The sequence below is a fragment of the Megascapheus bottae genome, chromosome 17, assembly GCF_031878675.1.
Source record: "Megascapheus bottae isolate mThoBot1 chromosome 17, mThoBot2.hap1, whole genome shotgun sequence".
Classification (NCBI taxonomy): domain Eukaryota; kingdom Metazoa; phylum Chordata; class Mammalia; order Rodentia; family Geomyidae; genus Megascapheus; species Megascapheus bottae.
The window spans coordinates 34,177,011-34,194,967 of NC_143525.1; the positions used below are offsets into that span (position 1 = coordinate 34,177,011).

Genomic DNA, 17,957 nt, shown 5'->3' on the forward strand with positions numbered 1-17,957 from the left:
GGAGCCTGAGGGGACCTCTCGTGGACATCCCCAGAAATGCACTCTAGAGGAGGATTTTCTTTTTCTAAGTCAAACACAATTAAGCACTTCAAAGAAAGCCCCACCGACTTACACTGACTCCTCCTCCTTCTCCTTCCTTGAAGATCCGCCCCTATCCTACACCTCGGCAGTTGATTTCTCTCCCCTTTGTTGATTCGGCCATCAGCCCTCCAGGCCTGGCATTTCCCAGAAGACCCCGCGCCGGGAAGGGGTTTGCAGCTGCTCCGTCATCGTGCGGCCCGCCGCGAGCCCGCGCTGCTCTGCAGGCCTGTCTTGGTTCCTGGTCCCTAGGGCGAGGGTTCACGCGAGGCCCCGGTCTGGGTCCCCGGACTAGGCCGCGACCCCAGGCGCCATGAAGCAGGAGGGCTCGGCGCGACGCCGTGGCGCCGACAAGGCAAAGCCGCCCCCGGGCGGCGGGGAACAAGAGCCGCCACCCACCTCGACCCCTCAGGATGTGGAGATGAAAGAGGAGGCGGCAGCCGGCGGCGGCTCCACCGGGGAGGCGGACGGCAAGCCCGCGACGGCGGAGCACTCCCAGCGAGAGCTGGACACCGTCACTCTGGAGGGTACGGGAGCGGGGGTCGGGACGCGCCGCACCCCCGGTGACAGGGACCCGGCGACACGGCCTCCATCGGCCCCGGCCCCTGGGATCGGAACCGGTAGTGCCCGACCCCTGGCCACCACAGCCCCAATCGAGCCTTTCTTCCAGCCTGTGGACGACCCCTTACATCGCCTCGCCCTATCAGAGGCTGGATCTAGGTCCGGCTGGGTCCGGGCCGCCCCCCCCCGCTGAGCCTTCCCTTCTGACCCACTCCATTTCCATCGGCCTGACCGATTCTAGCGCCTCTATGTATGACTAGCCCTCTAGAAAGCAGCGTTTACATCTGTGTGTGAAGAGGGTCGGAGGAACCGTGTTTCTTTTCTTTTTTCTAAAAGTTTATGGAAGGTATCTATTGATCTAGCTGCCTTAGCAAACTCCCCTGTAGAGCACCATTCCTCCCTCTTGTCTTTTTTGGGGGGAGGGTCGGTCTTGGGGCTTGAGCTCGGCCTGGAGTTGTCTCCCGAGCTCTTCTGTGCAAGGCTAGCGCTCTACCGCTTGGAGGCCCAGCGCCACTTCCGGCTGTCTGGCGGAGATGAGAGTCGCGGACTTCCCCGCTTCAGACCCACGATCCTCAGATCTCAGCCTCCTCTGAGCAGCTCGGATTGCAGGCGCGAGCCAGCTGTGCCCAGCTGTCTACCTCCTGCCTTGCTTCCCGATTTCTCTAGCTGAAAGTGCCCAGACGGTCCTCTTTTCCAGGCCCTTCAGGCCCTTACTCCCTTTTCTTTTGACTCGGGTACAAATTTCCTTTACTGTGGATCGGGTTGGGTCAGGCTCCCTACCTGAGTTTTCTTCACTGCTGGAGAAACTACCTCAAAACATTGAGACAAAAAAAAGGCTGTGCCCTCGGGTGGTACTCTTCAAAATGTTACAATGTTGACCACCTCCGCTGCTACTTTAGCTGTTACTCTAAAGCCGGGCAGCATACTCAGTATCGAAGATAGGTCCTTCTACCTAATTATAGACACTCAGCATTGCCCACTGTTTAGTTTGTGTTTGTTATAGAAGTTTTGGGAAATATGAAAAGTCCAAAGTAACCGTGAGATGCAACCGTAGTTAACCCCTTTGAGTAGTATAAGGGTTTAAACTCAAGGCCTCATACTTTGTAGGTAGGCAATCGCTCTACCACCTTAATGCCCTCCGCCCTTTTTTTTTTTTTGGTTGGTCGTGGGGCTTCAACTCTGGGCTTGGGCGCTGTCCCTGAACTCTTCAGGCCCCTGAGCCTGGGTGCTGTCTTTGAGCTCTTCAGCTCAAGGCTACCGCCCTAACCTTTGAGCCACAGCGCCACTTCCGGTTTTCTAGAGATTAACTGGAGATAAGTCTCACAGGACTTTAATTCCCGGGCTGGCTTTGAACCACAGACCCTAAGATCTCAGCCTCCAGAGAAGTTAGGGTTACAAGGCAGGGTTACAAGGCGTGAGTCACCACGCTCAGTCCCTTTTTTTCTAAGTTACTTTTTGGATAAGAACTCATACTTTTTCCTTCTGGCAGTCTGCATTGTGATTCTCCTCCCTATGCTAATCTTGCATAGCTGGAGTTACAAGCATAGGCGCTTATGTTGGACTTTTAGTTAAGATGGAGTCTTAACTTTTTGCCTGGATAGGCCTCAATCTATAATCCTCTGTTCTCTGCCTTCCTGACTACTGAGGAGCTGGGATTACAGATGTGAAGCCTTGTAATTGGCCAGGTTTGTTTTTTTTTCTCTGAATTTTCTAGCTGTTCTTCCATAATTGAGATTGTTATATAGAGTTTGGATCTAGGTGTAACTAAATGTAGATAATTTTGATCTTGTCTTTTTCATTTTTAACGTAAGAACATAATATTCAGTTTGTTTCATGAACATTTGTTGGATCATCAACATGAACATTTGTTGAAAGTACAGTTTCTGGAATTAATTTCCCCATGTGTATGAGAATAATAGTACCTCTTTTATTGTTGAAAACATTAAAATTCTTAGAACTGTTCCTGGTATATGGTAAATGCATAGCCAGCCCTCCATAAATAGATGTTATTAGTCATAGTCATTAGTATGCCACAGGCACCCTGGACTAAGTGGGAAATATACAAAGGTGACTAAGAAACTAACAAATTGTGTGTGTGTGTGTGTGTGTGTGTATGTGTGTGTGTGTGTGATATGTAGGTGATACTGAGGAATCAAACCCTGGTCTTCATGCATGCTAGGCAAGCATTCTACCACTAGATCAAATGCCCAGCCCTTGATTATATATTTGTATATATTTATATATACGTGTGTATATAAAGTATAGCTACACAGTTAAAGTAATTCCAGCTTCTTGTTATATTAGCTTTCTAGTCATCATCTTTGTTCAAGTTTTTGGTTTTTGCTAGTCTTGGGGCTTGAACTCAGGGGGCCTGGGCACTGTCCCTGAGCTTCTTTTGCTCTAGGCTAGCACTCTACCACTTGAGCTACAGAGCCACTTCTGGCTTTTTTCTGTCTATGTAGTGCTGAGGGATTGAACCCAGGACTTTCCTAAGTGTAGGTTCTCAGAAGCTATTTTCCTGAGTTAAAGAAAGTGAACATTTCTCCCTATAACCCCTTCCTCAGGCCCCACCTCAGTGCCTCATGGCCCATGGCAGGAGCTCTGCCACTTGAACATGCCTCCAGTCCAGCATTTTGTTGATTAATAGGAATCTCAAGGACTTCTTGGGCTGGTTTTGAACCTTTATCCTCCAGATCTCAGGCTCCTGAATAGTTTGGGTTACATGTGTGAACATTTCTAAAATGGGGGGTGTGGAGTGGGAGTATGCTGGTATTAGAGCTTGAACTCAGGATTTAAGCTTCGTTTTTTTGTTTTTTGGTTTTTTGCTAGTCCTGGAGCTTGAACTCAGGGCCTGAGCACTGTCTTTGGTCGTTCCTCAAGGCTAGTGCTCTACCACTTGAGCCACAGCACCGCTTCCAGCTTTTTTCTATGAACATGGTACTGAGGAATTGAACCCAGGTCTTTGTGCATGCTAAGCAAAGCACACTACCATTAGGCCAAATTCCCTGCTCATGCTTAGCTTTTTTACTCAAGGCTGGTGCTCTACCACTTGAACTACATCTCCAATTCCAACATTTTGCTGATTAATTGGAAGTAAGAGTCAAATTTGTCTGCTTGGTCTGGCTTCTAACCTCTATCCTCAGATCTCAGCTTCCTGAGGATCTTGGAATACAAGCATGAACCACCAGCGCTAAATTGCACATTTCTAGTTTTTTATACATGCTTTTCAGAAAGCCTGATTTATATTATAGTAGAAGAAATATTTTTTTCACTATACTGTTTATATTTTCATCTTTAAAATGCTATTAATTTTAGTAGTATAAAAGCATTTCAGCAGGCACGGTGCATTTCAGCAGGCACGGTGCCTCACGCTTGTAAATCCTAGCTACTCAGGAGGCTGAGATCTGAGGATTGCAGTTCAAATCTAGCCCAAGCAATACAAAGCTGAGAGAGTCTCTTATCTCCAATTAAACACTAGAAAATGGGAAGTGAGACTATGGCTCTAGGGTAAGGTGGTAGCCTTGAGCTGAAACCCTTAGGGACAGTGCCCAAGCCCAGAGTTCAAACTCCATGACCCCTCCACACCACCCCCCCAAAAAAATTTTGCAATTTACAGTTATTCAAATTCTAATGAAGTCTATTCTTTACGTCTATTAGCTATTTGTTGTCCCTCTTCTGGTTATATCTGTGGCAATAGATTTTAATCATTTATATAAGATCTTTGTAGAATAAAAATAAGAATATCTGGTCACAATATTTGTTACATATATTATCTTTTTTTTAATTGTAATTAGTAAAAGGGTTACATGATATTTGCCAGATAGAAGGTGCATTAATTCACATACATTGATACCCTTTCACATGTCTTGGTACCCATTTCCCTCCCCCCACACCCCCCATACATATATTATCTTTTTATATTTTTTCAAATTTTATGAAATCAAAATCATTAATTTATGTGTGAGATTTCCTCTCATTTTTTATGTTTACAACGTGTTTATTGTTTTGAGATCCATGTTTCTTCTTTGTCCCCCCATTTTTCTGTCACCCTTTTCCCCAACTGTAGCTGAGTTTTTTCTTGTCTCTTAGCTATGCCTAAAATTCAGTATGCCTACCACATTCCTAAGTATTATTGGCCCTTTTAAGCCAAAGGTTGAGTCCACATTCTGACCCTGCATATCAGGCCCCTAGAACTACTTGGCTGAGATGGAAGGGAATGGGAGCAATTGGACACAGCATTAGCTTTTCCTTCTCTGGTGGTCTACAGACATCAAAGAGCATGTGAAACAGCTGGAGAAGGCCGTCTCCGGCAAGGAGCCACGATTTGTGCTGAGGGCTCTGCGGATGCTGCCGTCCACATCACGCCGGCTCAACCACTACGTCCTCTATAAGGCTGTGCATGGCTTCTTCACCTCAAATAATGCCACTCGAGACTTTTTGCTACTCTTTCTAGAAGAGGTGAGTGAGGCCGGCCATTTTATAGGGTGTGAACTCTTTCTTTCTTGAAAATCTCTCTTACTATGTCAACTCCACTCTCCCAGCCTATGGACACAGAAGCTGATTTACAGTTCCGTCCTCGCACAGGAAAAGCTGCATCAGCACCACTCCTGCCTGAAGTGGAGGCCTATCTCCAGCTTCTCCTGGTCATCTTCCTGATGAACAGCAAGCGCTACAAAGAGGTATCTAGGATGCTGTGTCATCAATAAGTCCCATGTCGCGTGAGGAGTTTGTAAGGGAGAGTGGCCTAGGGAAGAGCTGTCCCCCAGCCTAGGTATAATAACACACAGCTTGCATCTCAGCATTCAGGAGGCTAAGGTTGGGAGGATTATAAGTCGGAGGACAGCTTGACAGCTTGGACTGAATAGCAAGACCCTGTCTCTAAAGGTGGGGGAACTATCCCCCAAACTCTTTCCTCCTGTATTTCTACATGCTAATGTGCTTGACCTACAGATGGCACCATGGGAAATGCCTGGCAGTGGTCATCTGTCTCATCTGTGGTACAATTCCAACATAGTGGGTTCTTTGGGAAAAGTAAGGAGCATGGAGACAGAAACACTGGGTTTTAATCCTGTCTGTGCCTTAGGCAAATTAATTTCTTTTTTTTTTTTTTTGCCAGTCCTGGGGCTTGAACTCAGGGCCTGAGCACTGTTCTTGGGCTTTCTCAAGGCTAGAATTCTACCACTTGAGCCACAGCACCATTTCCAGCTTTTTCTATGTATTTGGTACCGAGGAATCAACCCTAGCATTTGTGCATGCTAGGCTAGCACTCTACCACTAGGCCAAACTCCCAGCCAGGCAAATTAATTTCTATTAGTTACAGGTAAATAACATTGTCCACCTTACCAAATTGTTAGTACTACATAAAATATTGCATTTAGCTGGGCATATTGTTAAGGAAGGATTTCAAGTTCAGTGCTAGCCTGGACATGTGGCTAATACCTGTAATCTTACTTACTCAGGAGGCTGAGGTCTTAGGCGCTAGTAGTTCAAAACCAGCCCAGGCAGGAAAGTCCAGGAGATTCTTTTTTTTTTTTTTTTTTTTTTTTGCCAGTCATGGGTTTGAGCTCAGGGCCTGAGCACTGTCTCCTTGGACTTTCTCAAGGCTAGAGCTCTACCACTTGAGCCTCAGCACCATTTCTGGCTTTTTTTTTTTTCTATGTATGTGGTACTGAGGAATCGAACCTGGGTCTTCGTGCGTGCTAGGCAAGCACTTTAACCACTAGGCCAAACTCCTGGCCCAGGAGATTCTTTAGTTAATCACCGAAAAAGCCAGAAGTGGCACTGTGGCTCTGGTGGTAGAATGCTAACCTTGAGCAAAAGAAGCCCAAGGATAGTCCCAGAGTTCAAGCCCCAGAACTGGCAAAAATTAAAAAAAAAGAAGAAGAAGAAGAAGAAGAAGAAAACAAATATAGGCAGCCCAGCAAAGTAGGCTTCACAGGACTTTAATAAATGTCAGCTACTTCTATGATGCCAAATAGCTCCATTGGTAGATTTTATATTTTTTCTTGTATATGTGTCTGGTCGTATAATTGAACCGAGGGCCTCATACTTACTAAGCAAGTGCTTTACTACTGAGCCACACTTGCTCTTGCCTCCCCTCCCACTCACCCCCCCCCCCAAAAAAAGAAAAGAACAGATTCAGTTCAAACACAAGCTGAGCATTGCTAATCCAAAAGGCTCTAAAACTGAAATTTTGTTACATGATAGCACAACAGGAAATTTTCACATCTGATCTCAAGTGACAGCTTCCAGTGAACGCATGGCACATTACCTCAGGATATAAGGTGCATCCCGAAGATAACTCATCTATGTTAATATTCTAGTCCCAAATATTTCCATTAAGGGAAACATGTCCCCAGCTCAGGCTAGCTTCCTTACCTGTCACAACGTCTTACAAGGGGACGGGCAAGAAATGACAGTGCCTCTCTTCAAATCCCTGTTCAGTTTTTGCTTTCCTCCCCATTGTTTGGTTATTTGGGGAAAGTGTATAGCTCCGTGGTTTTTGCTATACTCACAGGTGGCTCATACCTGTAATCCTAGCTATTCAGGTGGCTGAAATCTTAGGTTTGTGGTTCAAAGCCAGCCTGGGCACTAAAGTCCATGAGACTCCTCTCTCCAGTTAACCACCAAAAAAACCAGAAGTGATGCTGTGGCTCAAGTGGTAGGGTGCAAGCCACCAAAAAAAAAAAATGAAGAAAGAAACACCACATCTACCATCTCTCCTCCCCACCCCCGAAACCATTTGTCTGCTTTCAATATCTATGGAGCATTTGCCTGTTAGAGACATTTCGTATAAATAGAATTCTACAATATGTGGCCTTAGTGTATACTTTCTTACGCTTACGTGAATAACATCCCAATGGATGTAGCCTACTTTGGAGTTCTAAGGTTTTTTTGTTTTGTCTTGTTTTCGTGTCAGGGACTTGAACTCAGGCCTGGGGCTGTCCCTGGGTCTCTTTGTGCTCCAAGCTAGTACTATACCATTTGAGCCACAGTGCCACTTCTGGCTTTTTCTGAGTTTATTGGAGACAGAGTTTTTAGACTTTCTTGACTGAATGGGTTTACACTGTTTTCCTAAGATCTCAGTCTCCTGAGTAGCTAGGATTACAGGTGTGAGCCACCAGTAACTGGCCCGTTTCTGTTTTTGGTTGAGACAGGATCTCCATGTAAACCTGGGGCTGCTCTTGAACTTAGGATCTTGTGCCTCAGCCTCTGAAGTGCTGGGATTCCACGTACCCCCATATCTGGTTGTTCATTTAATTTTCAGCCACCAAGGAATGCTGGGGTTGTTTCCACCTCTTGGTGATGCAGTTAGGCTAGTCCTGGGTCTTGAACTCGGCCTGGGCACTGTCCCTGATCTACTCAAGGCTAGTGCTCTGCCACTTGAGCCACTTTCAGCTTTTTCTGTGTGTGTAGTATCAAGGACTTGAACCCAGGGCTTCGTCCATGCTAGGCAATCACTCTACCACTGGGCTTTGTTCCCGGCTCCTTGTTTCCAGTTCTCTTGAACATACTGCCCCATGGTAATGGTGGGTTTAACCTTTTGAGGAATTGCCACTTGATTCTCTTCACTTTCTCTTCAGGCACAGAAAGTCTCTGATGACCTGATGCAGAAGATCAGCACTCAGAACCGCCGGGCTCTGGACCTTGTGGCTGCCAAGTGTTACTATTATCACGCCCGTGTCTACGAGTTCCTGGACAAACTGGATGTGGTGCGCAGGTATGGGTGGCTCATGGGATCAGAGCCTTGGTCATCACTACCACAGAGCTGGAGGGGTGAGGTGGAATGTGCCTGGCAAGTAGTGGGGGCAGTGGTCAGCATATGCACAGATTGATAAATGCTAAGATGGGCTGGGAGTTTGGCCTAGTGATAGAGTGCTTGCTTAGCATGCATGAAGACCCAGATTCAATTCCTTGGTACTGCATACATAGAAAAAAGCCGTAAGTGATAGAGTGGCTCAAGTGGTAGAGTGGTAACCTTGAGAAAACCCAAGGACAGTGCTTGGGCCCCGTGTCCCACTACACTTACCTGTAGGCTTGTTATTCCACACAACCTTCTGTCAAGCTGTCCTCAGTACAATTACTGATTGTGGGTCCTGTCTCTTCTTCACTAAGCTCCTTGAGAATAGGTTTTTTTTCCTTTTTGTGCATCTAGGAAACCATGTCATTTCAGATGACAGTAGATATTTGTTTTGGGGTGTGTGTGTGTGTGGTGTGGTGTATACATGCTTGTCCTAGGGGTTGAACTCAAGCCTTAGCATTCTCTCTGAGCATTTGTGCTCAAGGCTGGCACTGAACTACTTGAGCCACACTCCACTTCTGGCCTTTTGGTCATTAATTGGAGATAAGAGTCTCACATGCTTTCCTACCCAAGCTGGCTTTGAACCTCTGTCCTCAGATCTCAGACTCTTAAGTAGCTATAATCATAGGTGTAAGCCACCAGTGCCTGGTGACAGTTGGTATTTGCTATATTTGGTAAAGAACTAGAAAAGCAGTCTTTAACCCATAGCTTTTTTTTCTGGTCTAAGGGTTGAACTTAGAGCTTCTCACTTAGCTTTTTTGTTGTACCACTTGAGCCATGCCTCCAGTCTGGGTTTTTTTTGTTGTTTTGTTTTCTAATTGATGGAGGTAAAGTCTCACATACTTTTCTGCCCAGGCTGACTTGGCTACTCCTGAGTTTCTTGGACTACAGGAGTGAGCCACTGGGGCCCCGTTTCTACCTCACTTCTTCTGTATCACTTTTTTAAGGACTTGAAAAAGGATGAAGTCAGGCCAGGGGGAGAGTTGTGGTTTAAGGCCTGTGATACCTTTTCTTTCATTCTTGAAGCTTTTTGCATGCCCGGCTCCGGACAGCCACCCTCCGGCATGATGCTGATGGGCAGGCCACCCTGTTGAACCTCCTGTTGCGAAATTACCTACACTACAGCTTGTATGACCAGGCCGAGAAGCTAGTGTCCAAATCTGTGTTCCCTGAGCAGGCCAACAACAATGAGTGGGCCAGGTACCTCTACTACACAGGTGAGCAGAGGGCTGGTCCAAAAAGCAAGTGTCTCACGCTTTCTTGGAGCAAACTTTGTAAGCGTTAATTCATGAACACTCCAGTTTGCTAGGGGTTTTGATTCACTCACTCCACTTTTCCTTACTTCCAGGGCGAATCAAAGCCATACAGCTGGAGTACTCAGAGGCTCGGAGAACCATGACCAACGCCCTTCGCAAAGCCCCTCAGCACACAGCTGTTGGCTTCAAACAGACGGTGAGCCAAAGTTAGCATCATCTCTTCACCTCTTCCCATATGATACTCCTGCAGTTCTGCTGTCTTGTTTAGGGGCTGGGAAGGGTTTCAGTAACCTGCCTTACCCTAGAGACTGCTCCAGCTGTGCATGCAGTGTTGTATGTCAGCACTGTCCTCACACAATTTCTGCGCATCTGGCAACTTAACATGCAGAGCATTCTCCTGGAGAGATGAGTTTCAAGCATCCCTGAGTCCCAGCACTTGACTGTCTGTGTAGAACTGGATTATGCTGATAAGCCCAGGCTCTTAGCTGCTCCCTCACATCCCCAGCTGGGATAGGCGTACATCATTGTGCTCTAGGACAAGCTTTGTACTCAGACTAGCCTCAAACCAGAATCTTATATCCTACTGCTACTGAGGAACCCAGCTAAAAGAGCTGACATCTTATGCAATTAACTTTGAACTGGTTTTTGAAAGGTGGAGCCAGGCACAGGTGACCCACACCTAGAATCGTAGCTGCTCAAGAGGCCTAGATCTAAGGATTGCAGTTGGAAGCCAGTCTGGGCAGGAAAAATCCGTGACTCTTATCTCCAATAAACTACTCAGAAAAAGCCAGAAATGGCACTGTAACTCAAATGGTAGAGCATTAGCCTTGAGCAAAAAGAAGTTCAGGGACCATGACTAGGCTCTTGAGTTCCAGCCCTAGGACTAGCAAAAAAGAAAGAAACCTGGATAGGATTTTCACACACACACACACACACACACACACACACACACACACACACACACGAACCCATTGTTTTCCAGACACATGGGTATAGAATAATAGATTCAATTACATCTGGAGGCTGATGGCACCCCTTGCTTTGTGATCCTCCTCTTCAAAGCCAGTGGAGAGAGACTAACTTGTATCTGCAACAGCATGCCTCCTTCTCCTCCCTTTTCTACTTTAAAACACTCATCCATTACCTTAAGTTTGTTCGTTTCTTTTTTCTTTTTCTTTTTTTTTTTTGGTTGCTCACAGAGCTTGAACTCAGCCTGGGCACTGTCCCTGAGTTCCTCAGCTCAAAGCTACCACCCTACCCTCGAGCCAAGCCCCACTTTGTTTTCCAGAAGTTAATTGAAGATAAGAGTCTCAGGTCCTTTTGTACCTGGGCTGGCTTTGAACCTTGATCCTCAGATCTCATCCTCCTGAGTAGCTAGGATTACAAGCATGAGCCACCAAGCCCAGCAAGTCTATTCAAGTTTCTATAACCAACTACCATACTTTGGCTAGGTGTGGTGGTATAGACCTCTGATCTCCGTACTTGGAAAAAAGCTGAAGCAGGAGGGTTGTGAGTTGGAGGCACTTGGCTGCATTCTGAGACCCAGTCTTGGGTACCATATATAAATCAAAAATTTGTTTCTCCTAGTTCTAGAGGCTAGGAAGATCACTTAAGCCCAAGAGTTCAAGACCAGCCTGGGCATAGCAAGACCTTCTCTCAAAGAAAAAAAAAAAAAAAAAGAGATAAGAGATTTCCCCTCTCCCAGAATTACTCCAGAGAGCAAGGCAAGCTCATGAGTGAATGGAGGGCGGAAGTCTTTGCCCAGCTATGGCCATATTGCATCCTTACATCCTCTCCCCCCCTCCATTTTATCATCCCTCGCCTCTCTAACAACACTGGGTGTTTTGTGCTGCCCTGTCTCCTGCTTAAACATCCTCATCCTGGTCCGTTGTTTCCTTGCACAGTGCTGAACTCACCTGGCCAACATACGAGACCCACTTAGTGGACACCATTCAGAAACACACCTCATGGTTTTCTAGAGGAGGAAAGGCCTAGTTTTCTAGCCACCTCACTACAGAATGGCGCCCACTTGTTTGTTTTTCCCCCAGTGCCAGGGTTTAAAATGAGGGCCTTACACTTGCTAAGCAGGCACTCTACTACTCGGTCATACCTCCAGCTCCTTCACCCCTGTACACATGCACACCACGCCCGCACGTGCTTCATTTTCTTCCTCTATCTGTGGGACTCCCTGTCCACTGTGCTTTCTCACCCCCTGTCCAGGTGCACAAGCTTCTGATTGTGGTAGAGCTGCTCCTCGGGGAGATCCCAGACCGGCTGCAGTTCCGCCAGCCCTCCCTCAAGCGCTCACTCATGCCCTACTTCCTTCTTACCCAAGGTATGGCTGCCCCTTCCCAGGGCCTTCCGCTGTGGCCTCTGCTTGTGTCATGTGCATCAGCTCACTCACCTGTCCCCCCACAGCTGTCAGAACAGGAAATCTAGCCAAGTTCAACCAGGTCCTGGATCAGTTTGGGGAGAAGTTTCAAGCAGATGGAACCTATACCCTAATCATCCGACTGCGACACAATGTGATTAAGACAGGTGCGGACCCGGGTCTGAGCAAGACCCAGGTGGGGCTTCTTCCAGGGCTGGATAACCTTGTTGGGTACATGGGAAGCGAAGACCTCCCTGCCCACCCCAGTGCTCCTTTCTCTGCCAGGTGTGCGCATGATCAGCCTCTCCTATTCCCGAATCTCCCTGGCTGACATCGCCCAGAAGCTGCAGCTGGATAGCCCAGAAGACGCAGAGTTCATCGTCGCCAAGGTAGGGCTGGGTCAGGGGCCAGAAATGGGGAGAGAATGGGAGAGCCGTGCAAGGTCTCCTCAGGAAGGCCAGACACTTGCAGCAATGCCAGAAAGTAGCCAGGGAGGGTAGATGTGAGTGTGTAAGGACAGAGACAGACCCGTGGTCCTCAGACCTAGAGGCTGGGCTTTCTCGTGACCCTTCCTCCCTGTGGGGGCCTGTAGGCCATCCGGGACGGCGTCATTGAGGCCAGCATCAATCACGAGAAGGGCTATGTCCAGTCCAAGGAGATGATTGATATCTACTCCACTCGGGAGCCCCAGCTGGCCTTCCATCAGCGCATCTCCTTCTGCCTGGACATCCACAATATGTCGGTCAAGGTGAGTGGCCCTCGCTAGTGTGTGAGGCCCCTCCTCAACATTCCCATGGATTCCTAGGGAGACTAACTTGGTTGTGGCCCAGTTCCCAGCCTATCTCTGGAATTTCCAAAGGGCTGGACAGAGGTGCCGGAAGGGCGCTGTTCAGTCCACAGCCAGCCTCCTGCTGGTGGACTGTGGTGGCTCCTCTCACGTGAAGGGACTCATTTTTTTTGCCCACTGAGGAGCTGATGGGGAAGTGCCCCTGCTGGCCTGCTTGCTGGATAGGTGGTGAGATTAAACTGAAGTCTTGTAAAGCCTTGTGAAGGCACTTGGAAGCCCAAACCAGATGGGGAGACACTGGTTTAACAACAAGTTATAAGCCCTCTCCTCTGATAAGTACTGAGTTTGGTGCTATTATTTGGTGCTATGTGCGGGGGGGGGGGGGGGGGGGGTGTTGTTGTTTTTGTTTTTTCCTGTCTCCTCCCATTAAAGGAATATGTGCCTTGCTTAGGTCTGCCAAAGCCACACTCAGCAGGGCACACAAGGCACTTTATGACCTGGTCCCCTCTTTCTCACATTGCCTCAGGCCAGGCCTTTTCACATGGGAGCCCTTGATCTGGAAGTTTTCTCCTCCGTCCCTAATCCAGTGTGTTCTTCCTCATTCTCCTTCTTCCTGCCCGCTCAGGAGGGGTAGTCATTTACCCCTTCCAGATTCTCATTCCCCCACATTGTCAGAACTCGCTCCTGCCGTGCTTCACATAGCAAGCAGCCTGGGGTGTTGGGAACACCAAAGGGATGTGTGGACTGACTGCCTCTCCTCTGCTTCTTTCCTTCCACCCTGCTGCCTCCCAGGCCATGCGGTTTCCTCCCAAATCATACAACAAGGACTTGGAGTCTGCAGAGGTGAGCCTCCTTTGGGCAAGACTGAAAGGTTGACCTTCCATGCCAAAAGGGAGGAGGGGAAGCTGCACCAAATCTGGGCAGTCTCTGGCCTTGGGTGAAGCACTAAGGGAGAAAGCCGGATCAGCCCTCACCCTGCTCTCTCTCTCCAGGAACGGCGTGAGCGAGAGCAGCAGGACTTAGAATTTGCCAAGGAGATGGCAGAAGATGATGATGACAGCTTCCCTTGAGCCTGGGGGCTGGGGAGGGGTGGGGTAAGGGGGACTAGCTCTGTCTTTCCCATTTGGGCATTTGGGGGGGTCCCTTGCCCAGGGAACTGGCTCCCTTTTCCTTCACACAGCTCACAGACTGCATACATGCAGGGGTGAAGGGTGCTGGGAGCCGGTCACCCCGCCTCACCCCAGTGCTCCTCTCCAGCCAGTGAGTTGACACACCACGGGCAGGAGGGTGGGCCGGCGGCCTCCAGGGCAGGTCCTGCCTAGCGATGTGGGCAGCGGAGGGGACGGACAGACCCATCGATGAGGGCCTGGAGTTGGGAAATGTTGGGTTGTATGTTTTCTGAAGCCTTCAATTATGATTTTTAAACAATAAAAAGTTCTCCAAAGCTCTGTACATGTTGTCATTTGCTATGTCTTGCTTTCTGTGGCTGTAATATTGACAGGCCCAGTCTTTTTTTTTTTTTGTCGGTCATGGAGGGGCTTGAACTCAGGGCCTGGGCACTGCCTCTGAGCTACTTTGCTCCAAGCTAACACTCTTCACTTTCAGGATTTTAGGTTGTTCATTGGATATGAGAGTCTCAGACTTCGTGCCCAGACTGGCTTCAAATTGCGATCCTCCAGTCTCAGCCTCTGAGTAGCTAGGATTACAGGTTTGGTTTTTTTTTCTTCCTTTCTTGGTTTTCAAGTCCTAACCCAAGTGTGGTTTGACCCAATGTATCTGCCAAGAGAAAAGCCAAGGGGAGGTAAGGAGGCCTTAAATTTGGGTCCGAATGCTAGGGTTTTTCTTTACCTAACTGGCCCTCAGGTACTAGGTAGATCGCTACATCTGTGCTCCTTTCCCACACATGTCAGATACTGGAGCAGACTCTGTACTTCCTAGATCCTAAAATCAGGAACCCTGCAAGGGGTTCAAGAAAGGGCAAGTTGTGACCTAAAATGGCGAACAGAAATGAGCTGAGAGTAGGTATTGTGGAGCCCATGGATTAGGAAGGGGCAGACCTCTGACTATAGATGGAGTCCCAACTTCAGCCATTCAGGTCTGGATCTCCCAGCCACAAATAGTTGCTCCCTGTACAGGGTCAAAACTATTCCTGCGTTCTCTAGGTGGCACTTAAAACACTGATGTAAGGCTGGGTGTGATGGCTCTCGCCGGTAATCCTAGCTGCTCAGAAGGCTGAGAGCCAGCCAGGGCACAAAAGGACCTGAGACTCTTATGTCCAATTAACCTCTAGAAAACAGGAAGTGGGGCTTGGCTCAAGGATGGAATGGTAGCCTTGAGCTGAAGAGCCCTATGACCCCCACACAAAACAAAACAAAAAAAATTGATGTACATATTCTTTTTTTTTCTTGCCAGGCCCAATATCTTAACTGAAACCCCTGTTTTCTTTTTCTTTCTCTGTCTTTCTTCCTCTTTCTCTCTCTCTCCCTCTCTCTCTCCCTCTCTCTCTCTCTCTCTGTTTCTCTCTCTCTCTCTCTCTCTCTCTCTCTCTCTCTCTCTCTCTCTCTCTCTCTCTCTCTCTCTTTCTCTTTCTTTTTTGCCAGTCCTGGGGCTTGAACTCAGGGCCTGAGCACTGTCCTTGGGTTTTCTCAAGGCTAGAGCTCTAACACTTGAGCCACAGCACTACTTCAAGCTTTTTCTACATATGTGGTACCGAGGAAGCGAACCTAGGTATTCGTGCATGCTAGGCAAGCACTCTACCACCAGGCCAAACTCTCGGACCTGAAACCCATTTTCTGTCTGTCCCCTGCCTCAATCCCACACATGGTCTGGGCTGCCCCTCACAGTGAGAGCTGTGTGATCTGGGCTGGGACACTCCCTGAATGCCTTGCTTAGGAGGTGGCTGGTGGGCACATCTCATCTGGCCTGTTCGTCAGAGCTGGGCCTCGTGTCCTTGGCCTTCCCCAGGGCATGACAATGTGCATGACACATTATTCAGATCTTTTCAAGTCTTTGTTGGGAAAGGCAGACATTGCTCACCAGCTGCAGATTTCATGAAATACGTGCTTTGGCCTGGTCTTGCTTGGGTCCCTGATCCCAGCCTGGTCACCGTCACCCAGCACCACCACGTCCTTAAAGCTAATGTTGCCCTCAAGTCATGAAAGTCTTGAGGTTGGCAGCATGAAGCAACACCACTTCCTGTTCCCCAACCTACCCCGCGGTTTGTGGAAGGCAGTCTTGTGTTCTGTCCAATTTGTCTCTCCTGCTTTATCCATTGACTTTTGCTGACCAAATTAAAGATTCATCTCAAATTCCATTCCAGGGGGCAAGTCGAAGACACTAATGGAACTTTTCCTGAAAGTCTTTTTTCAGGAACTGAGGGCAAGTTGAGGTGGGTCCAAAGCTCCAGACATGCTCGCTGCCAACAGCACATTCTCGGGCCTGTTACATTCTGTGATCTTCTGATTCTTGGAAAAGGCTGGTACACACAGGGCAGGTATGGCTACTTCTGGCTCTTTCTAACCTGCTTAACATTAATAGTTATATAATATTCTTGCTGCCCAACACACTGAAGTTATCAGTCTTAAAGTTAGGTGAGCCAGTGTCTAAGACCCTTTCTTGGTTGGGAAGATATGTTTGTCATAGAGTTTGCCATGTTTTTCTAGTTCTAGCCTTCCTGGAGTCTTGTCAGCTGTCTTTCTAACTACTCACTGCCTGGAAGTTTGGGTTTTGTTATGTTTTTTCCTTATTTATATTCTGTGCTGATACTGGGGCTTGAACTCAGGGATTTGTGCTCTTGATTGGCTTTACTCCTCAAGACTGGTATTCTACCCTTTGTATCACACCTCCACTTTCAGCTTTTTTTGTTTTGGGTTTGTTTTTTTTTGCCAGTCCTGGGCTTGAACTCAGGGCCTGAGCACTGTCCTTGGGTTTTCTCCAGGCTAGAACTCTACCACTTGAGCCACAGTACCACTTCTGGCTTTTTCTATGTATGTGGTTTCGAGGAATCAAATACAAGTTTTCGTGCATACTAGGCAAGCACTCTACCACTAGGCCAAACTTCCAGCCCCTCCACCTTCAGCTTTTTGCTGGTTAATTGTAGATAAGGGTCACTCAAGTTTGCCTCTGACCTGGCTTTGAACCTGGATCTTCAAATCTCAACCTCTTGCAAGCCACTGGCACTCAACATGGAAATTTCTTGTAATTCTTCCCCCAACTTTTTATTTCTTAGAGAAGTTTAGTATCATTTTTGCATTTAGAAGGTTGTTTATTCGCTATCTTCTGGTTGCTTTTTGCTTTTTTTAAAAAATTTCCTCCTTAATTTGAAAACTACATGAAATACAAAAATTAGGCTGAGCCAGACACTCATGGCTCATGGTTGTAATCCTAGCTATTCAGAAGAATAGAGAATCATGGTTCAAAATCAACCCAGGTCTGTGAATTTCTTAGACCCAATTAATTACCCACACACAAAAAGCCATAAGTGAAGTTGTGGCTCAAAAAATAATATCACGGGGCCAGAAGCATAGCCTAGTGGTAGAGTGCTTGCCTAGCATGCATAAAGCCCTGGGTCTGATTCCTTAGTACTACATATACAGAAAGTGGTGCTGTGGCTCAAGTGGTAGAGCACTAGTCTTGAGAAAGCCCAAGGACAGTGCCCAGGCACCAAGCACTAGGACTGGCAAAAAAAAAAAAAAAAAAAAATATATATATATATATATATATATATATATACACACATATATATACACACACACACATATTATACACATAGACACACACACACACAGAGTGCCTGGGCCCTGAGTTCAAGCCTCAAACTAAACAGAACATTATTACACAATAATAAAGTAGTTGTTTGGAACATTAATTTTTATATTTCTAGTTCATGTTTATTTTGTTTTTGCAGTGCTAGGGATTGAACCCAGAGCCTGGGCATATGCTAGCTTCAAATGGCGATCCTCAGATCTCAGCCTCCTGAGTAGCTAGGATTACAAGCATGAACCATCACTAGCACCCTGGAGGCATGGTCTTACCACGTGCCACCAGACTGGCCACAAATTCACAATCCTGCCTCCATCTTCCAAAAGCTTGGATTATAGGGAT

General features: G+C 47.4%; 1 protein-coding gene across 1 annotated transcript; it reads left to right on the forward strand.

Moving 5' to 3' along the window:
• The first annotated feature begins 220 nt into the window (after window positions 1–220).
• Psmd3 (proteasome 26S subunit, non-ATPase 3) lies at window positions 221–14,306 on the forward strand. The gene is made up of 12 exons (XM_090350782.1): window positions 221–605; window positions 4,907–5,097; window positions 5,181–5,318; window positions 8,223–8,359; window positions 9,467–9,657; window positions 9,789–9,892; window positions 11,917–12,031; window positions 12,115–12,234; window positions 12,353–12,456; window positions 12,660–12,815; window positions 13,647–13,697; window positions 13,847–14,306. The coding sequence occupies exons 1-12, from the start codon at window positions 392–394 to the stop codon at window positions 13,922–13,924; spliced, it is 1,599 nt and encodes a 532-aa protein (XP_090206908.1). The 5' UTR covers window positions 221–391; the 3' UTR covers window positions 13,925–14,306.
• Window positions 14,307–17,957: the final 3,651 nt, after the last annotated feature.

Coding starts and splice junctions, on each gene's coding strand:
- Psmd3 (XM_090350782.1), top strand. CDS start 392: ATGAAGCAGGAGGGCTCGGCGCGACGCCGTGGCGCCGACAAGGCAAAG. Junction 5,319..8,222: donor ACAGCAAGCGCTACAAAGAG/GTATCTAGGATG, acceptor CTTTCTCTTCAG/GCACAGAAAGTCTCTGATGA. Junction 13,698..13,846: donor AGGACTTGGAGTCTGCAGAG/GTGAGCCTCCTT, acceptor CTCTCTCTCCAG/GAACGGCGTGAGCGAGAGCA.